The sequence below is a fragment of the Barbatula barbatula genome, assembly GCF_947034865.1.
Source record: "Barbatula barbatula genome assembly, chromosome: 17".
In the NCBI taxonomy this organism is placed as follows: Eukaryota; Metazoa; Chordata; class Actinopteri; order Cypriniformes; family Nemacheilidae; genus Barbatula; species Barbatula barbatula.
This window is the reverse complement of record NC_136780.1, coordinates 17,507,496-17,525,943: the sequence shown is the minus strand read 5'-3', so window position 1 is coordinate 17,525,943 and position 18,448 is coordinate 17,507,496. Positions and strand designations below refer to the sequence as shown.

The window sequence follows — 18,448 nt, the reverse complement described above, 5'->3', positions numbered from 1 at the left end:
CTTTTCTGGGTAAAAACCTTTAACTATAATGTCTCATAGAAAATGTAAATGACGTTTGTTTAAAAAGGTAGCTCACTTTAAATTAAAATTCAGTCATTACCTAACTCTCATTCTGAAAGAAGGTCAGGTTTTTTTTCAATTCACAAAACACTCATTTACACCATGTGTTTAGCAGAAATCCCTGTAGCTTCTTAGCTGGGAGCCGTGTTAACGTACACACTGCTTGATCTGTGGGTGTGGGTTTGCTTGACCACAGACCAGAGCTAAGAACCTGAGGATTCTTGAGTAGTTTTTTGCATTTAAAACGTAGTCACTATTTTCTGCAGTTGTTTGGGAAAATGCTACAGAACTGATTTCCTGTGAAAGTCCAGCAGTGTTCATTTAAAATGAACTATAAATAAAATCCTACTTTTTACAGTAAAGACATTTCAGTAATATTTTCTCTCTGTGTGTGTGTGTTCCCTCCAGGAGCAGAACCAGACGATTACTGGCCATTTGGAGGAAGTCTGATCTTTCTGCTGGGTTGCACCTCTGTTACAGTTTCATTGACCTTTTGTGGTATGCTTTAATTTTACTAAATAATACACTGTATAGTTAGGAATCTTAAATTTTATCAGAACTACCTTATACAGAGCCCCCAAGGGTTAGGAGAATGAAGAAGACCACAACTCCCTCAGCTCAAGCACAATTTGTTGCTTCCTCCATCCATTTCAAAGGGGAAATCTTGACCTCATTTTGATAGAAATGCTTACAGACACACGTTACACACATGGAGAAGTACCATTTTTAGTTTTTCAGTTCCTCCTGGGGGGTTCTAAATAACTGTTTCTGAATAATTGGTTGATATTGTAAATTGACATCTGAATTCATTAAATAAAAGGATTTTAGAATCAATAGTGGTGTTTACTTTATTTGTAGTTAATTTCCTACGACATTTTAATTGAAATAGTGAAAATTATGTATATATTTTGTATTGCTTGCTTGAGTATGTTTGCAGTTGAGGATATTTCACAGCAATTTTGAAGATCAGATTTTGGTGTCTGATCGTAATAATTTAGCAAAAATCTGTAAAATAATGGTATTTTTCTGTAGAATTTTTAGGATTGTCCCGTTATTGAAGGTGATTGATCATAATTATTTGGGAAAAATCTGTAAAATGACGGTATTTACCTGCAGAATTTTTAGGATTGTCCCTTTATTAAAGGTGATTTATCATAATTATCTGGGAAAAATCTGTAAAATGACGGTATTTACCTGCAGAATGTTTAGGATTGTCCCTTTATTAAAGGTGATCTATCATAATTATCTGGGAAAAATCTGTAAAATGACGGTATTTACCTGCAGAATTTTTAGGATTGTCCCTTTATTAAAGGTGATTTATCATAATTATCTGGGGAAAATCTGTAAAATGACAGTATTTACCTGCAGAATTTTTAGGATTGTCCCTTTATTAAAGGTGATTTATCATAATTATATTAATTATATTTGCCCTTGAATATATTAAAGCTTATAACACTTGCTAATAATAAACTTTCATGACGATGTAGCACTTGGCTGATCGGTAAAGTCACAGATTTGTCAACTGTCTTGAGCATTATTGGTGAGCACTGTGTTTAGCGGGCACCTTACAGAGTTCATGCGGGCAACCAGGTGCCCACGGGCACCACGTTGGAGACCACTGGTTCACACAAAGCGCGAATGAAGCGTTAGGCGACCTGATGACCTACTTGCGGTGCGAAAAAACTTTTTAGTTCAGCGTTAACCAATCTGGAGCTTGCTCTAGTAGGGCCGTGAGCAAGCCGCAGAAGCCCCTGCTATGACACGAATTCGCATCTGTAAGGAACTTAAAATGTTCAAGCGTTTTTTACCGCATTTGGTGTGAACACTCTATCGTCACACCCATCATACATATTAGGAACACTAATGTTTAATTGTGATCATTAAGTATTGTCATTGTGACTTATGTTTTTTGTAGTGTCGAGTTGAGTTCCAGTTGTCTTTACTTTAACCCTAGCCCTTGAGTTATCCTAACCATTTATAAGCAGCTTCTAAAAATGTGGAGCAATGCCAAGTCCAAGTATGTAAGCCGTTTTATACTTGCCACACGCGAAACTTTTGGCTATATCGGAGTCAGTGAACATGTTTTGGAACAATTCCTCAATGCCCTGATTCGAATTATATGAATGATGTTTCAGGCACCAGATCAGCCCTGAGTTAAGGTCTGCTGTCTGGCTATCGCTGCCGTGGTGGTTCTGGTGGCACTGGTTTGCTGCTGAGGTGGTGCGACGACAGCTGACTTTGAGTTGGCATGATTTGCCGCGACATGTGTAGTGCTGCTAGTATCGCATAACAACGAAATAGGGAGCTGCTCTCCCTCACGCGAAGCCGCCGCTGCTGCTGAATGTTCGATCCACTTTGTGACTTCATAGCGGTAATGCCGTTCCAGGTAACATTCATAGTTTTTTTGAAGACAGTGCAAAAAGCTTCCCGGTCATTCCCCCTGACAGGCTTTAGCCAGTCTTTAAATGACGGGTCATCAACCCAAGTTCGCGAAAACTTACATTTCCCCATTTCCCACTGTAAATTTGGTAGAAAATAGAAGCAAATGGCAGAGAAGGCGGAAAATGTTGTTGGCGTCGCTGATAGCCTATCAACCAAGGAACTCTTCACAGTTTACTTCTACGTCATTGCTATCAACTCCGACTCACTCAGGGTCCTGTTAGCACCGTATATATTTTTAAACTAGGCTAGATGAAGATAAAACATGGAGACAAATATTTAGCAAAAATGGAAACTCATTATATATTGGGGTGGTGATGAAATTTACTACCAAGTCAAATTGCGTTTGTTATCTTTTACTACCTTTAAAGGGCCATAATTGTGGTAGATTCTTTTAACTACATTTAAATTTCGGTAACGCGCTTTTGACAGTTTCCTTGCAACCAATGTTAAATTATGATCAGAGAAACCTGTTATTTGAATAAAACTTTGTTAATTAAAAACTAAATCAATAAGAGTTTGAGATGTCTTAGTTATCCGAGTTGCTTTTTCAATTATTGTGTAAAATTACATTTTTGAGTAATCTCCTTTAATTTTTTTCTACCATTTTTATCGAACCAATTTATATTAAAATCCCCCATAAGAAGCATTTCTTTCGCATCACATTTTTTAAGAATGTCAGTTAGGTGATCAAAAAATACATTATTTGATGTCGGATGACTATAAGAGTCAGGAGAGCGTAATTTTTATCCTCACACATTCCAAAATATCTCCCAATGATTCCATTTTTACACATTATTTGCAAAGATGCACTTTCTAGCTAGGTGCACTTTTACACTTACCCAATCGAATGCTCAAAGCGGTTGTGGGAAGCCCCAGGGAACACCAGGTAAGTTCCTCCAAGCTGTTTGATGTGACGAAGTCTCTGAAATTGTTCTGTGTCTATGATTCGGACCAGTAGAGGATGTATCTCAATATGACCATGGATAGGATCATTAAAAACCTGTGACAAAAACAGATCATTCAAGGAAATTTTATCTGTACGAGTGCTAAGAAAAGTTTAATGTTTTAGGCATACCCTCATGGCTTCATTTGAGATTTGCCAGAGCTTTTGAAGGCAGTGAAGAACTCTCAGGCGTGGTCCTAAAGGGCTAAGAAAAGTTATATAACATATTAGACCAAGGAACTTGATGGTTTAATAGAGATTATATAAAACATCCTCTTTTAATTATGGCTTGGACATTTAAAAGCAAGCACCAAATAAGCATTCATTAAGAGTGTGGGAAACAGCAACGCCTGTTAATACAAAAATCAATCAAATGACAGGTTTACAAACTGGGGTTGGGAATTGCAGGGGGTTTGTAAGTTGATGACAAGAAGTTATGTAAATAATAATAAATAATTAATTTAAATAAATAATTAGCCAAGTAATTTGCTAACAAAAATAAAGGTCTAACAGGTTATAACAGGTCTAACAGATATTTTGTATTGTTCTCTATTGGGCACTGAGGGGCGTTTTTGAGCGTGTAAAGGCGTAACCAGGAGGAAAATTATTTAAAGCTATAATGAGCAACATTTTGACCTTAAATGAATGTCTCAAATTATTTGAGTGGTAGGAAAACTTTTAACTGGACGAAATTTACTGCTGTTGCTACCCAAGCAGCCTCCTATCGGCGGAAATTGCACTTGTAACTTTGGTGATCGGGACAGTACAAGCCCCACCTATACCCTGCTTTATGGCATACTTCGAGTTTTACTTGTAGCTTAGCCTGGGAGAAGTTAGCCAAAAGCAGAGCTAACAGTAAGATGAAACAAACCAAAATATGGTATAGCCAGCCAAAAAACCAAAGAGGGTTTTGTTGGAGGAAGCAAAGAAAAGAAAGTTCTTACACGTACAAAAAAGTATGAGCATATTAGCCCTGTTCAGTCTACCTTGCAATGGTTGCAAGAGGCAACGGGTTGCAAAATGGATGTAGACCTAACGGCCCTGCTCCTGGATTTATTAGTGTTATTTGTAAAAGTTTTTGTTACTGTCCTGTACTTTTGAATGTATTTGTTATTAGTCTGTGTCATTGCCGCACCACCGGTTCACACTATATAACTGTAAGGTAGCTGAGAGATAATATATTGTTGCCGGTGTCTATAGCTAGCATGTTGTCGTGTCTCGTCATGAATGTGTGTAGTGCATGTAAATGAAGACTAAAAACCACAAAAATTTTTACATTTATGCATACAGCATCTCACAGAAGTGAGTACACCCCCACATCTTTTCATGTGAAAACACTGAAGAAATGACACTTTGTACAATGTAAAGTAGTGTGTAAAAGACACTAATTAGTAGGGATGGGCGATATGGCTCGAAAACTATCACAATATTTTCTGGTAATTGTTGTGATAACGATACGAATGACTATAAGTGAACTATAACACCATCCACCACTGTTTTTGCTACAAGTGATAGTCAAATCAAGTCAGCTTTATTTATATAGCGCTTTTTACAAATTTCATTGTTACAAAGCAGGTCTACAAGAAATAATTGTCTATAAACAAAACATATTAGGTTATGAAAGTCAAAACACAGGTCAAATATCAGACACTATAAATTCATAAATTCTAGCAGACCCCCCGACCAGGCAAACAGTGCAAAACAGTAAGCAAACGGTGGCGAGGAACCCAAAACCTCAGAGGGAAACCTGGCCTGACCAGGGGATTCCAGTTCCCCTCTGGCAAAAGCTGCTGCCTCTGCACAAGCTCTACAGTCCTTGCACAACAAAGCAAAATAAAAGAAAATTGATTTAAGATTATCATTAATAACGGCTGAAGTTTTGTAGAGTCGCCACGTCCTTTGTCCAGCTCGATCATCACAACATTTGTCAGGTCTGGGTATGGATTGCGCCCTGCCCGCTCTGGTAACCTTGGACTGCTATATCACGTGAAAGACTGTAATACGAGAGAAGCTAAACCATGCAGGGCTTTATAGGCAATAAGCAAGATTTTAAAGTTAGTGTGATGCTTTAAAGGTAACCAGTGTAAGGTTGACAGAACCAGGCTAATATAATCATACTTTTTTGTACGTGTAAGAACTTGAGTTGCCGCATTTTGGACCAGTTGGAGTTTTTGTAATATGCCTGCAGGGCAACCACCTAATAGTGCATTACAGTAATCTAGCCTTGATATCATAATGGCATGAATTAGCTTCTCTACATCTGATGCTGACAAAATATGACGTAGTTAAGATATATTTTTAAGATGAAAAAACAAAATTTTACAGGTGTTGGTGACCTGGTTCTCAAATGACAGTAGTATCGAATAAAAGGCCAAGATTCTTTGCTGAAGATGCTACGTATGGCGGTTTTCGGTCCAATAAGTAACACTTCTGTTTTGACCGAGTTCAGTAATAAGAAAAATGTTACTCATCCACTTTTTTACATCGACTAAGCATTCCAACTCATGACATGAGGCTTCGAGGAAATATCAAGTTGTGTATCATCAACATAACAGTGAAAGCTAGCTCCACATTGCATTATTTTATCTGCTAGAGGTAGCAGGTATAATGCTAAGAGCATAGGCCCCAAGACTGAGCCCTGTGGTACACATTACTGGACTTGCAATTTGGGTGACACCTAATTGTTTATTGCTACATACTGAAAACGGTCAGATAAATTAGATCTAAGCCATTTCAAAGCTATTGCCTTAATGCCGACAATGTGCGAGTCTATGTAGGAGCGTGCTGTGGTAAATGGTATCGAATGCAGCACGGAGATCTAGCAGACCAATAAGGAAATACAACCTCGGTCAGACGCCAAAATCAGATAATTTGTAACTCTGATCAAAGCAGTCTCTGTACTGTGATGAGTTCTAAATGCACACTGGAAATCTTCATTGATGTCATTGCTTTGGAGTTAAGACTACTTTTTCCAGAACTTTAGATATGAAAGGTAGATTCAAAATAGGTCGAGATGGGTTTTTCTGACAAGGGGCCTTATAATCGCCACCTTATATGCTTCAGGCACATGTCCTAGTGTCAGATAGGGCTGCACGGTTTGAGGAAAATGTCACATTGCAATTGTGATAAAAATTGCGATGTGCGATTACGATAAACTGTGTACAATGAGTCAACTTGGTTGCTATCCAGGAAAATACTAAAATTTGTATTTCTCAACTGAGATATACAGTTCAAACTAGCAACAAGAACTAGAATTGCACAAAGTTTTCAAATTAAAATAAAATGTTATGAAATTAAATAACAGTAACATCTTAGCATTACTCAATTAAATTAACAAAAAATATACACTCACTGGCCACTTTTTTTAGGTACACCTTACTAGTACGGGGTTGGACCCCTTTTGCCTTCAGAACTGCATTAATCCTTCGTGGCATTTACATTTAGCAGACGCTTTTATCCAAAGCGACTTACAAAGAGTTCGGGGGCGCAATAAGCGATATGTCATACAAAGAGCAATAGTACAATAGGTGCTAATACAAAGTTACTAGTTTCAACAAAAGCTCGACCACTACCTGTTGAGAGAAGAGGGTTAGTGTGTGTTTATTTTCTTCATTTGTTTGTCAAGTATTCGCCGAAGAGGTGCGTTTTAAGTAGTTTTTTGAAAGGTTGTGAGAGACGTGGTTGACCGGACCGCATTGGGAAGAATGTTCCATCAGGAAGGAGCTGTGAAGGAGTATGAGCGGGAAAGGGATTTAGTTCCCTTATGAGAAGGCATTACAAGGCACCTCTCGTTTGCTGAACGCAGGGTTCTTGATGGGGTGTAGGAGTGTAGTAGGGTGTGAAAGTATGCCGGCACTGATCCAGTGATAGTCCTGTATGCAAACATCAGTGACTTGAATTTGATCCGGGCTTCAACAGGTAGCCAGTGGAGAGAGATGAAAAGGGGTGTCACATGAGCCCTTTTAGGCTGTTGAAAGATGAGGCATGCTGCTCATTTTGAACCAGCTGAAGTGGTTTGATAGCCTTTGCAGGAAGACCAGCAAGGAGAGCATTGCAGTAGTCCAACCTTGAGATGACCAGTGCCTGGACAAGGAGTTGGGCCGCATGCTCAGTGAGGTAGGGTCTAACCTTGCGAATGTTAAATAAGGCATATAGGCATGTTCGCTAAGCATTCCTAAGGATGACAGGGTTGCTAGCAGTATCTGATGATTGACAGTGTCAAACGCTGCAGAGAGGTCTAGCAGAATCAGGACCGAGGATTTGGATTCAGCCTTGGCTAGCTGCAGTGATTCTGTGACCGATAGCAGTGCAGTCTCAGTGGAGTGGTTGGTTTTGAAGCCAGACTGCTTGTCATCCAGTAGATTGTTCTGGGATAGGTATGAGGAAACTTGGTTGAAAACTGCCCTTTCAAGAGTTTCGCAATAAAAGGGAGACAGACAGGTCTGTAACTGTGGGTAAAAGTAGGGTCCAATGTGGGTTTCTTGAGTAGGGGCGTGACCTGGGCCTGTTTGAATGTGGATGGAAAAGTGCCGTGAGCAGGGAGGTGTAGATGATGTGTGTGAGTGCAGGTGTGAGTGTGGTGGATGTGGCCTGAAGGAGATGGGAGGGGATTGAGTCAAGCAGACAGGTGGTGGGGTGGCGAGAGAGAAGTCGGGTGACTTCATTGTCAGACAGTGGGGTGAAAGAGGAGAGTTCGGTGTTAGAAGTGAGGTTAGTGTGTACCGAGGTCTGTGGTGCTCAGAATTGTTTGCTGATGGCTGCGGTTTTCTCAGCAAAAAGCCAAGGGCAGGTGGGGGTGCCACAAGCTGGTCTGGAGGACAAAGTACAGAAATTATCTAGACAGGATGTAAGTGTAGAGCATAAGGAGTCGGTGGCAGCATCTACCGATGCAAAGTTGGAGGGAAGAGAGGATGACACTTTAGCAGAGAGGGTGCTAAGGGAGAGAGAGCGAAGGTTCCGTTTGAAGTAAACAGGTGGTGGTGTTTGCGTAATGCATGTAGGGAGGGGAAGGTTGAAAGTAATGAAGTGGTCAGAAATGTGAAGAGGTGTGACTTTAATGTTGTCCGTGGTGCAGTTACGGGTGTAGATGAGATCAAGCTGGTTTCCTGATCTGTGAGTACCGGCTGTGGTGAGGCGTGTGAGGTCAAACGAGGCAGTGAGAGAGTGGAAGTCAGAAGCGTAGGGTTTGTCCAGGTGGATATGGAAGTCCCCAAGGACTACGAGAGGGCCACCATCCTCCGGAAATGATGAGAGCAGAACATCAAATTCTTCAATGAAGTTGTGCAGGACCTTGGGGGCGGTAAACTGCGACAATACTGAGCGGAGTAGGAGAACTAATATTGACAGCGTGGTATTCAAATGACTAGTTGTTGCATAGGGAAGAAAGTGTGGAATACATCCAATTATTGTTAAGCAAACCTGTGCCTCCTCTTCCAGTTTGGCGGGGAGAGTGAGAGAAGGAGTAGTTGGTAGAGAGAGCAGCAGGTGTGGCTGAGTCTTCAAGACGAATCCATGTCTCAGTAAGACCTAGAATGTGAATGTCAGACTGGCCAGCAAAAGCAGGGATGAAGTCTGTCTTGTTCACCGCTGACTGGCAGTTCCAGAGACCCACGGACAGAGTCAGAGGTGTCGAAGTGGAGGCATGAATGTGACGAGCATAACAGATAGCATAAGAGATGGCATAGATTCAACAAGGTACTGGAAAAAATCCTCAGAGATTTTTGTCCATATTGACATGATTTGCGAATGATGATGCGAATCTCCCGTTCCACCACATCCCAAAGGTGCTCTATTGGATTGAGATCTGGTGACTGTAGAGGCCATTTGAGTACAGTGAACTCATTGTCATGTTCAAGAAACCAGTCTGAGATAATTCACGCTTTATGACATGGCACGTTATCCTGCTGGAAGTAGCCATGAGAAGATGGGTACACTGTGATCATAAAGGGATGGACATGGACAGCAACAATACTCAGGTAGGCGGTGGCGTTGACACGATGCTCAATTGGTACCAATGGGCCCAAAGTATGCCAAGAAAATATCCCCCAAACCATTACACCACCACCACCAGCCTGAACAGTTGATACAAGGCAGGATGGATCCATGCTTTCATGTTGTTGATGCCAAATTCTGACCCTACCATCCGAATGTCGCAGCAGAAATCGAGACTCATCAGACCAGGCAATGTTTTTACAATCTTCTATTGTCCAATTTTGGTGAGCCTGTGCGAATTGTAGCATCAGTTTCCTGTTCTTAGCTGTCAGGAGTGGCAACCGCTGTGGTTTTTGACACCAAACCCTATTTTCGATTTTAATCGATTTATTTTTTTCTATTTAAAACAAACTACAACTGACAAAGAAATTGCTCAAAACAAACGTACTCTTTATTTTGTTCTGATTTTCCTTTATGCAGTTTAATCTAAATTTCCACAGGTTCGTTGTGGCGGCTTAAAACGACACCCCCTCCAGCTCTCTAGCGATCTTTTTACGAGTACTGTTGTAAAGGCGAGGCAAGGCAACTTCGGCAAAGTATTTGCGGCTTGGTAGCACATACCTGGGGTCGAGAACTTTTAGCATGTTAATAAACCCCGGCTTTTCCACAGTGTATATGGGCACCATATCTCTTGCAATATATTGGCCATGTCTACATGCCTAAATGCATTGAGTTGCTGCCATGTAATTGGCTGATTAGAAATTTGTGTGACGACCAGTTGGACAGGTTTACCTAATAAAGTGGCCAGTGAGTGTTTATTCTCAACAGTACAGGTAAATTAAACAAATAAAACAAATACGGATGTACACATTTTTAGGAAAATAATCCCAACAAACGGACATTTAAACAGATTGTAACATATACTTGTATGAACCATTTTGAAAAATAAACTTGATATAAATGTGTGGTTCAATCTTTGTTGTTACTTTAAATGGTTGTTACTCAATCAACTGGTTGAATCCTCTTTCTAAAACATTCCATTTAGTACTTTATTTAGAACTTTAGTGTTTGCAAATCCTGCACAGTACCTATCTCTGCTCAGTGTCTGATATCCTTAAACCAAAATATCGCCAAATAACAGAGATTTTGTCTGAGCACTAGTTCAGTGTCAGCCTGCTCTGCATCCATTTCTCCCATCTCCACTCTGTGCCCCGCAAGTCACGTGACCAAGCACACGCACCACTGCCACACAAGACAACTTTTTTTTCTTGCATAGAAAATGTACATATCTCTTAGAATGGATGTTTTTTTTCTCAAATAGAAAATGGACATCTCTTAGCACGTCCACGAATGCACTTGTTTCTTCAACATAATCGCAACATTTTGCCATCATGTAATCGCATAGCCTGACATCGCGATTGTGATATGATTAATCGTGCAGCACTAGTGTCAGAGATAAGTTAATAATACTAAGAGGATCTATAATTTCTGGGAGCATCTATTTCAGTAGATTTGTAGCTACTACTAATAGAGTTGATGAAAGGTAAGCGGATCTAGACGTTTTTAGGGCTTTCCTGAATTTTCGAATACTATCCTTCCATGCTGTATGAAATACCTCTAATTTAGGGGCCGTTTACACGAGACCGTTTTCAAGTGAAAGCGCAAAACAATTTACGCGATTTAGCTGTCCGTTTACACAGAAACAGCGTTTTAGGGGACTGATAAAGCCAAATTTTTAAAACGGGTTTCAAAGTGCAAGTTTTGGAAAACCACGGCGTGCTCATTTACGTGAAAACCCTGAAGTACGCAAGAATGAGAAAATGACATCGTGCGCATGTGTATTCGGTGTGGTATGCGCTTGTACATCCGAACACAACGAAGGAGAAATAAATACATCAATGGCGGATTACATGGGTTTTTTTGAGCAGCGCAATAGTTTGTTAACGCTTCTCTAGCAAAGTGTAGATTTACTACACCAGTGCTATTACCACCAGCGGAGACAACATTTTATCTACAGCAAAATCTTACCACTCATTCACGGCGACGAAGGGTTTTTAATTGGCGCTTTTGGATCAGACCCGGGAGGACGAGTAGATGGTGGTACAACTTTGTCGATGGCATTGTTGACGAGCTTCAATGGAAGGAAACCTTTCGAATGTCCAAACTTTTCACCATCTTGTTTATGTGCGCACGCTTCTCTTCACTATGAATGAGGAGAAATACAGCGCTCTGTATTATGGTCTCCTTAGCGACAGAGGTCCGCCATCCAATAAACCGTCAATCAGGGACACCGATTTTTTTCTTTACGAAGTAATGTCATAATACAGCGGTTTAGTCATTGTGGCGGATCTGTGTAAACGCAGATTTTTTTAATAACGTTGAAGCGTGTACGTGAAACCGCAAAAGAAAAACTTTTCTGTTTTTCATCGTATAAACGTGGCATCATTTTTCATAAAGTTGCACTCCATTCTTTGTGCCGCTTTCTTTAGAGCCTGAGTATGTTCATTATACTATGGTGTCGGGCTGTCATTTTTAATCTTTAAGCGCAGGAGAGCAACTGTGTCTAACGTTTCCCAGAAGGTGGCGTTAAAATTTTCAATGGTAAAGTCAAGATCTTCAACGTTATTACTCATGCTAGAGATTTCAGACAATTCAGGCACCTTTTGTAGTTATTGTTCTACCATATTTGTAACAAGGAGTTTGATTTGCAGCCATAGGGTAGTGAAGCAAGCATAATACAAGATAATGATCCGAAATGTCTTTGCTCTGCTGAAGGATTTTTACGTCATCCACATTTATACCGTAAAACAGTATTCAATCTAAAGTATGATTACAAAGGTGAGTGGGTCCTGACACATGTTGTCTAACACCCATGGAGGTAAGAGTGTCTTTAAAAGCCATTCCTAAAGCATCTGTATCATTATCTACATGGATGCTAAAGTCACCAACAGCAAGAACTCTGTCTGCGGCCAGTACTTGTTGTGATAAGAACCCACGAAATTCTTTAATAAAATCTGTGTGGTGCCCTGGAGGCCTATATACAATAGCCAGAATAAATGTTAAAGATGTTTTATCCTTGGTATTAGGTGTTGATACATGAAGTACCATGACTTCAAAAGAATTGTATTTAGGATTAGACTTCTGGGAAATGCTAAAAGAGTTCATGTAAAGTGCAGCAACACCTCGCCCTCTGCCTTTTAGGCGAGGCTCATGTTCATAATAATAATTTTGGGGGAAAGACTCATTTAAAGTAATATAATCATCTGTCTTAAGCCATGTTTCTGTCAGACAGAGCATGTCTATTTTATAATTGCTTTATTAGAGAGAGATCTAATATTTAGCAATTCGAGTCATAACAGTTGATTATCTGTATTTTGTTCATGTTTGATTAGTTAACGTTAATAAAATTAACTTTGAAAGGTTTACGCATTATTATATGTTTGCTAATACGGGAGACAGACAGAGTCTCTATTTTATGAAAGAATTATCTCATGTTGTACATTTTGTGTGTTCTGCGACCTGAGACTGCAAGCAGACCGTAGGTTATGCCATTCTGTGTGCTTCCTGACCTGGGCCCCAGTGAGTCAAGTTTTAGCATTAAGACTATGAGCCATATTCCAGCCCAGGAGGGGTGGAGACCATCACTTTTCAACAGGTCAGCCCTGCCCTCAAAACTCTTCCAGTTATTTATAAAATCTTTATCATTCTGCAGGCACCACTCAGACAACCAGCCATTTAGTTAAAATTGTTTTTTTTAATAATCTCTCATTTTGAAAAATAATCTGTGTTAATTACATGATATTAATGGTTTTACTTTAGAATGTGTTTAGAACTCTCCAGAATGATATTTGCATTAGTGTAGTAATAGTAGCCAATAGGCTGTCTTCCCTGGGCTCCAGTTCGCTCAGCCCTACAGTGCTGGAATTTAAGCCAATGGTTCCCCGGTTGCTACGCAAAAAAAGTTTATATTTCGCCAATCATCGTCGTCTAATTTTAAGGTTTAGGGGCTCTGAAAATATCGCCCGTAGTACCAAGATTAGAGCAGTGCACCACGGGACATTTACCTCAGAGCGGAGTGCGAGTGCAGTATGGCTGCGCCGGCGACGTTGAATAGCATTAATGTAGTCGTGGGAGTTAATCTTGCCCCAAATTCAGTTAAATCTCTACACCTGTATCCATTCGAAAGAAGAACATTAGCGGAAAAACTAATTGTAAAAGAACTCGGACCAGACAAGCCAGAAGTGAATATAACCCAACAGGCGCGAGAAAAGGAGAAAACCTACAAGAGAACCTTTTCCCAAGTTTGGTTTGATCGAAAGGTTTGGCTTACTAGCTGTGGTTACCCCAATGCAATATTTTGCTTCCCTTGCTTATTGTTTAAAACAAGTGCTTGTGATAGCTCGTGGACACAGACAGGGGTGACAGACCTGAAACATATGTCAGAACGCATTATGAAACATGAACGGGCAAGAGTGCATATGGACAACTCTGTGAAGCTAACCATGCTAGGCCGAATTAGCATAGCCACACAGCTAGATGAGGGACACCGCATTGCATTGTGCATAAGAAGGCACAACGAGGAGGTGGACATGAATCTGCATATTTTGTCAAAGATCATTGATGCCGTGAAATTTTGTGGTGCCTTTGAACTTACTTTGCGTGTTCAGAATTAGAGTGACTCATCAGAAACCCTGGCATTTTCCTGGGTCTAATTGATCTTATGGCCTCAATCGACCGTGAGTTGGAGGTGCACCTGGAGAACACCACTGTTATTAAAGGCACTACACTCACCCCCCCGCATTCACTCCATCTACCTCTCTCTCACACACACACCCTCCCGCATTCACTCCATCTACCTCTCTCATACACAAATCTGTCACAGACACCATATCTTAGTCTCTCTCTACTCTTACTCTCCCTCACTCTCCCTCACTCTCCCTCACTCTCCCACTCACTCTCCCACTCACTCACTCTCCCACTCACTCACTCTCCCACTCACTCACTCTCCCACTCACACTCTCCATCTATCTCTCCAACTCACTCACTTTGAAACACAAACACACACACACTCGCTGTCATTCTCTTACTCACCGTCACACACACCACATTTCACACACATTTGCCATTAAAATATTGATCTCAATAGTAATGAAACTATGCTTGCTTTTTTCACTTTTTCCTATCTGCACACTGAGCAATGTAACTTGTTCATTATCATTACCTGTGAGACTTGATTTTTACATGGCAATTCAATTAATATTGTCTTTTTAGACAATTGGTATTGACTGGGTTAAGTTCTTTTATTGGTATAGGCAAGGGACATGGACTAAAATGCACCAGAATGCAGGAAATCACATCTATGAAATTAAAAAAATTCTGGGGGAGGATCCCCCCCAGATGCCCACACACAAACAGCCCCACCTAAAATATTTTTCACCAGCCGCCACTGGTTGCTGCTTAATAGTCTAGAGCCTCAGAAACACAAACATTAATCAAAAAGAAAAAAGTACCCCAAATCAAACAAGCTCCTAAAATATACCTACAATATTTATGTAACTATAAAATATGATGGTGATATTCAACTTCATGTCATACCTAAACTGTATATAGCCTATATTTGGGTGGAAACGATCGCATCATGCTCTCAATCACTCTCTACTAAACTGTGTCAACCTTCTCTTCTGACAGAAACATACACTGTATCTGTCTATGCCTACAGAAAGAGAACAGAAAAATGTGGATCAAATAAATCAAATTACGCTGTCATACGCTCATAAACGTATTTAAAATAACAATAATAGGGCTGTCACGAATGTTAAATGATCGTCTCATCATGATTGTTTGACCTCATCGCGAAGGTTTCAGATCATCGCAATTATTGCACATCTCTATAGAAGACACTGGGTGAGCTGTAGTACCTGAATATTGTAAATAAAGGCTGGTAATACAACCTCTGGCCAAAATTATGGAACCAACACACTTCATCAAGGTTTTTTACTTTATAGCAAAAAAACTGGCTTATGTTTATACAGATTAAGTAGAGAAAAAAGTATGGAATCATCTTTACTTTCATTTTTACCTGATTTCAAAAACACATACTAGGACAAGTTGAAAAAGTGGAAAGGATCATCAAACTCATTCAACAAGGAATTTCAACACGGACTGTGGCCAAAGAAGTTGGTTGCTCTCAATCAGATGTGTCGAAAATTTGGTGCCAGTATAAACTAAATGGGAAGGTTATAAAAAGAAAACATACAGGCAGACCAAGGAAAATGTCAAAGTGTCAGGATATAAAACTCAAAGCAATATGTCTTGAAAACCGAAAATGCACAACAAAACAAATGAAAAACAAATGGGCGGAAACAGGAGTCAATGTTTGTGACAAATAGAACTGTAAGAAACCGGCTGAATGAAATTGGATTTAAATATAAAAAAGCCAAACAAAAACCAGCACTAACACCAAAACAGAAAAAAACAAGGTTACACTGGGTTAAGGACAAGCAATCGTGGAGCGTGGATAATTGGATGAAAGTGATATTCAGTGATAAATCACGAATCTGCATTGGCGAAGGAGATGATGCTGGAACAGTTCTAATGAAACAAAGATGACTGCCCAGAAGAAAAAATCTAATTCCCCAACTCATTTATGATTTGTGCTTGCATTTCAAGAAAAGGACCAGGGGAAATGGCAATTATTACCTCAACAGTCAATGCAAAGGTGTACATTGAAATTTTGGACACTTTTTCTCATCCCATCCATGGAGGATAAATTTGGTGATGAAGTCATTTCAGGATGACAATGCAGTGTTAAAGCTTTTCTTCAGGAAAGGCAAATCAACTTAATGACATGGCCAGCAAACAGTCCGGATCTAAATCAGATTGAACATTTATGGTTGAAATTTTAAAAAACTTGTCCATGATAAGTTGATCCTGCAAAGCTGATCTGTCAAATGCTATTCAAGAAGGTTGGAACCAGATTGATGGGGAATATTGTTTTTCATAGTGAAGTTCATGCCTCAAATAATTCAGGCAGTCATAAAAAAAACAGAGGAGGAACCACAAACTAATTGTGTTTACTTTTGCTGATGATTCCATACTTTTTTCCTCTACTTGATCTGTAAAAACTTTAACCAAATAACTAAAACTTTCTTTATTAATGGCTTAAGGCATGTTGATGAAGCCAGAATGTTAAATGTTTTGATAAAAACCTTTTAGTGTTTGCTATAAAGTAAAAAACCTTGAACAACAACATCTAAGTGTGTTGATTCCATAATTTTTGCCAGAGGTTGTACTTGTGAAATGTACCACCAGCACACCAAGACTAAAGCATATACCAAAATAACCTGCAGTACAATTTAGTATTATTTAAATTAATCTCAGTGTGAAAACCAGTCTAAATTCTATAAACACAGAGTAAAATTGTATTGTTGTCTTGTAGACAGATTCTGTCATCTTTTACTCACCTTCGAGTCATTCCAATCTGTGTCAATTTCTTTGTTCTGAGAAGAATGCTTTTAAATACAGATTTTGCCCCCAGACAGTTATGTCTTTAAGACTTAAAATATTATTTGTTCCAATTTTTTTTCCCTGTAAGTAATTTGAACCGTTACACCCCTACGAAATATTAAGTAATAATTAATGATACTTACGAAATGCCCATCTTTTCCAAATGTACTTCCGTAATGTATAGTAGCCCCAGCCCTGTTATTTCCTGTTCTGAGAAAGGTGTTGCCAATTAACATTCGCCAACAGTTTACAAGCACAAGTAAAGAAATGAAGAACATGAAACATGCATTACTTAAAGTGAGTTCTGAAACTTCGTGAAAAGTTGCAAATACAGATACCGCATAATGTGGGGTTTTTCCCATGCGGCGACAGATTGTTAAAATTACAAAGTATTTCCTATTTTTCTTTTACATCGTTGCTGATTTAATCGTTTAAATGTAAACAGAATCTATTCACTGTTATAAGTGTACAGCCTATGTAATGTGCCCATCTTAACTGTACTAATAAAGTAGCTTTACCCCTGAAGATGTGCTCCCATTCACCGAGTCCTGATCTCTGCAGATAAGAAACAGTTTCATCTACGCCCCAGTGCCTAAACTGTTCATCAGTAACCCGTTTCACATTCAACACACTTTCTTCATCTTGATCTTTTCTCGGCCGTTTCATTCGTTTATCCATCATAAAAACGTAGTAAACCACCCTGAACTTTCGGTTTCACCGCTGGTGTCATACACGTGTTGTTCCGAGTAGTATCTCACTGCAATTTCGGAAGCTGCACTCTCATGGACGTATTTCTGGAGACGCATTTCTAGAACCATGCGACAACGGAAGTGACGACGAGTAGAGTGAATCCAGTGCCTTTCCGGTCTGCCCTCTGTTACTTCAAATCAATTGTTATTCTTCAACTGCAATAAAAAAATAATAATAATAATAATTAAAAAAAATATTTAAAAAAATGCGACAGAAAAGAAATTGCATTAATGTTGAACTAATAAAAACTAAAACCATTTAACATTTATTGGAAAGTTAATGTAGCCGAAATGAGTTTCTAAATAGTCTTGAATGCAATATATAGCCACAATATAAGCTTCTAATGCTGTAAAACGAGTATATTCGTTTAACAAAATAGAACGACTGGCAGTCTTGTGTTGATTTTGTGACTACGGGATGATTATTAAACCGAGGCCTAGCAAGCACAATAAACTGGAGCACTCTTCGTTGTGAAACCTTGTTAATAACTCATTGTTTTAAATTAATTTAAATTAATTTAAATTAAATTAATCTTAATGTTTTAATTGTTTTATGCTCAGTCAATTTGTTAAACCCACGACTCTTGTCTCTTCATTTTGACACTGTTTATAATGCTGATTGTTACATTTGACATCATAATAATTGACTGTTAAAATATCACGTAGTAGACTTTGTGATGTACTGTGTAGTCTATTCAAGGAAACAGCTCAGGGCAGGGCAGTAGTATGACAAAAGATTAATAAATTAATTAGTCAATTACTAGGCTTCAGCCTAATATTAAATTAACTTAAAGTTTTCTATTTGATCTATTCGACT

The 18,448-nt window shown here is 39.2% G+C and overlaps 1 protein-coding gene across 2 annotated transcripts in view; it reads right to left on the bottom strand.

Moving 5' to 3' along the window:
- samhd1 (SAM domain and HD domain 1) overlaps positions 1 to 17,766 on the bottom strand; it is a 52,250-nt gene extending 34,484 nt beyond the window's left edge. The window contains exons 1-4 of one of the 2 annotated variants that reach the window (XM_079477942.1): positions 17,515 to 17,766; positions 17,026 to 17,092; positions 3,578 to 3,650; positions 3,342 to 3,502 (exon numbers count right to left, since the gene is read on the bottom strand). In XM_079477942.1, coding sequence (XP_079334068.1) covers positions 3,342 to 3,502; positions 3,578 to 3,650; positions 17,026 to 17,092; positions 17,515 to 17,563 — 350 coding nt within the window. In that variant the 5' untranslated portion in view covers positions 17,564 to 17,766. Of the gene's footprint in view, positions 1 to 3,341; positions 3,503 to 3,577; positions 3,651 to 17,025; positions 17,093 to 17,400 lie in introns of both variants that reach the window. The other variant, XM_079477941.1, reaches the window with a different exon arrangement.
- Between the last annotated feature and the right edge of the window lie 682 nt (positions 17,767 to 18,448).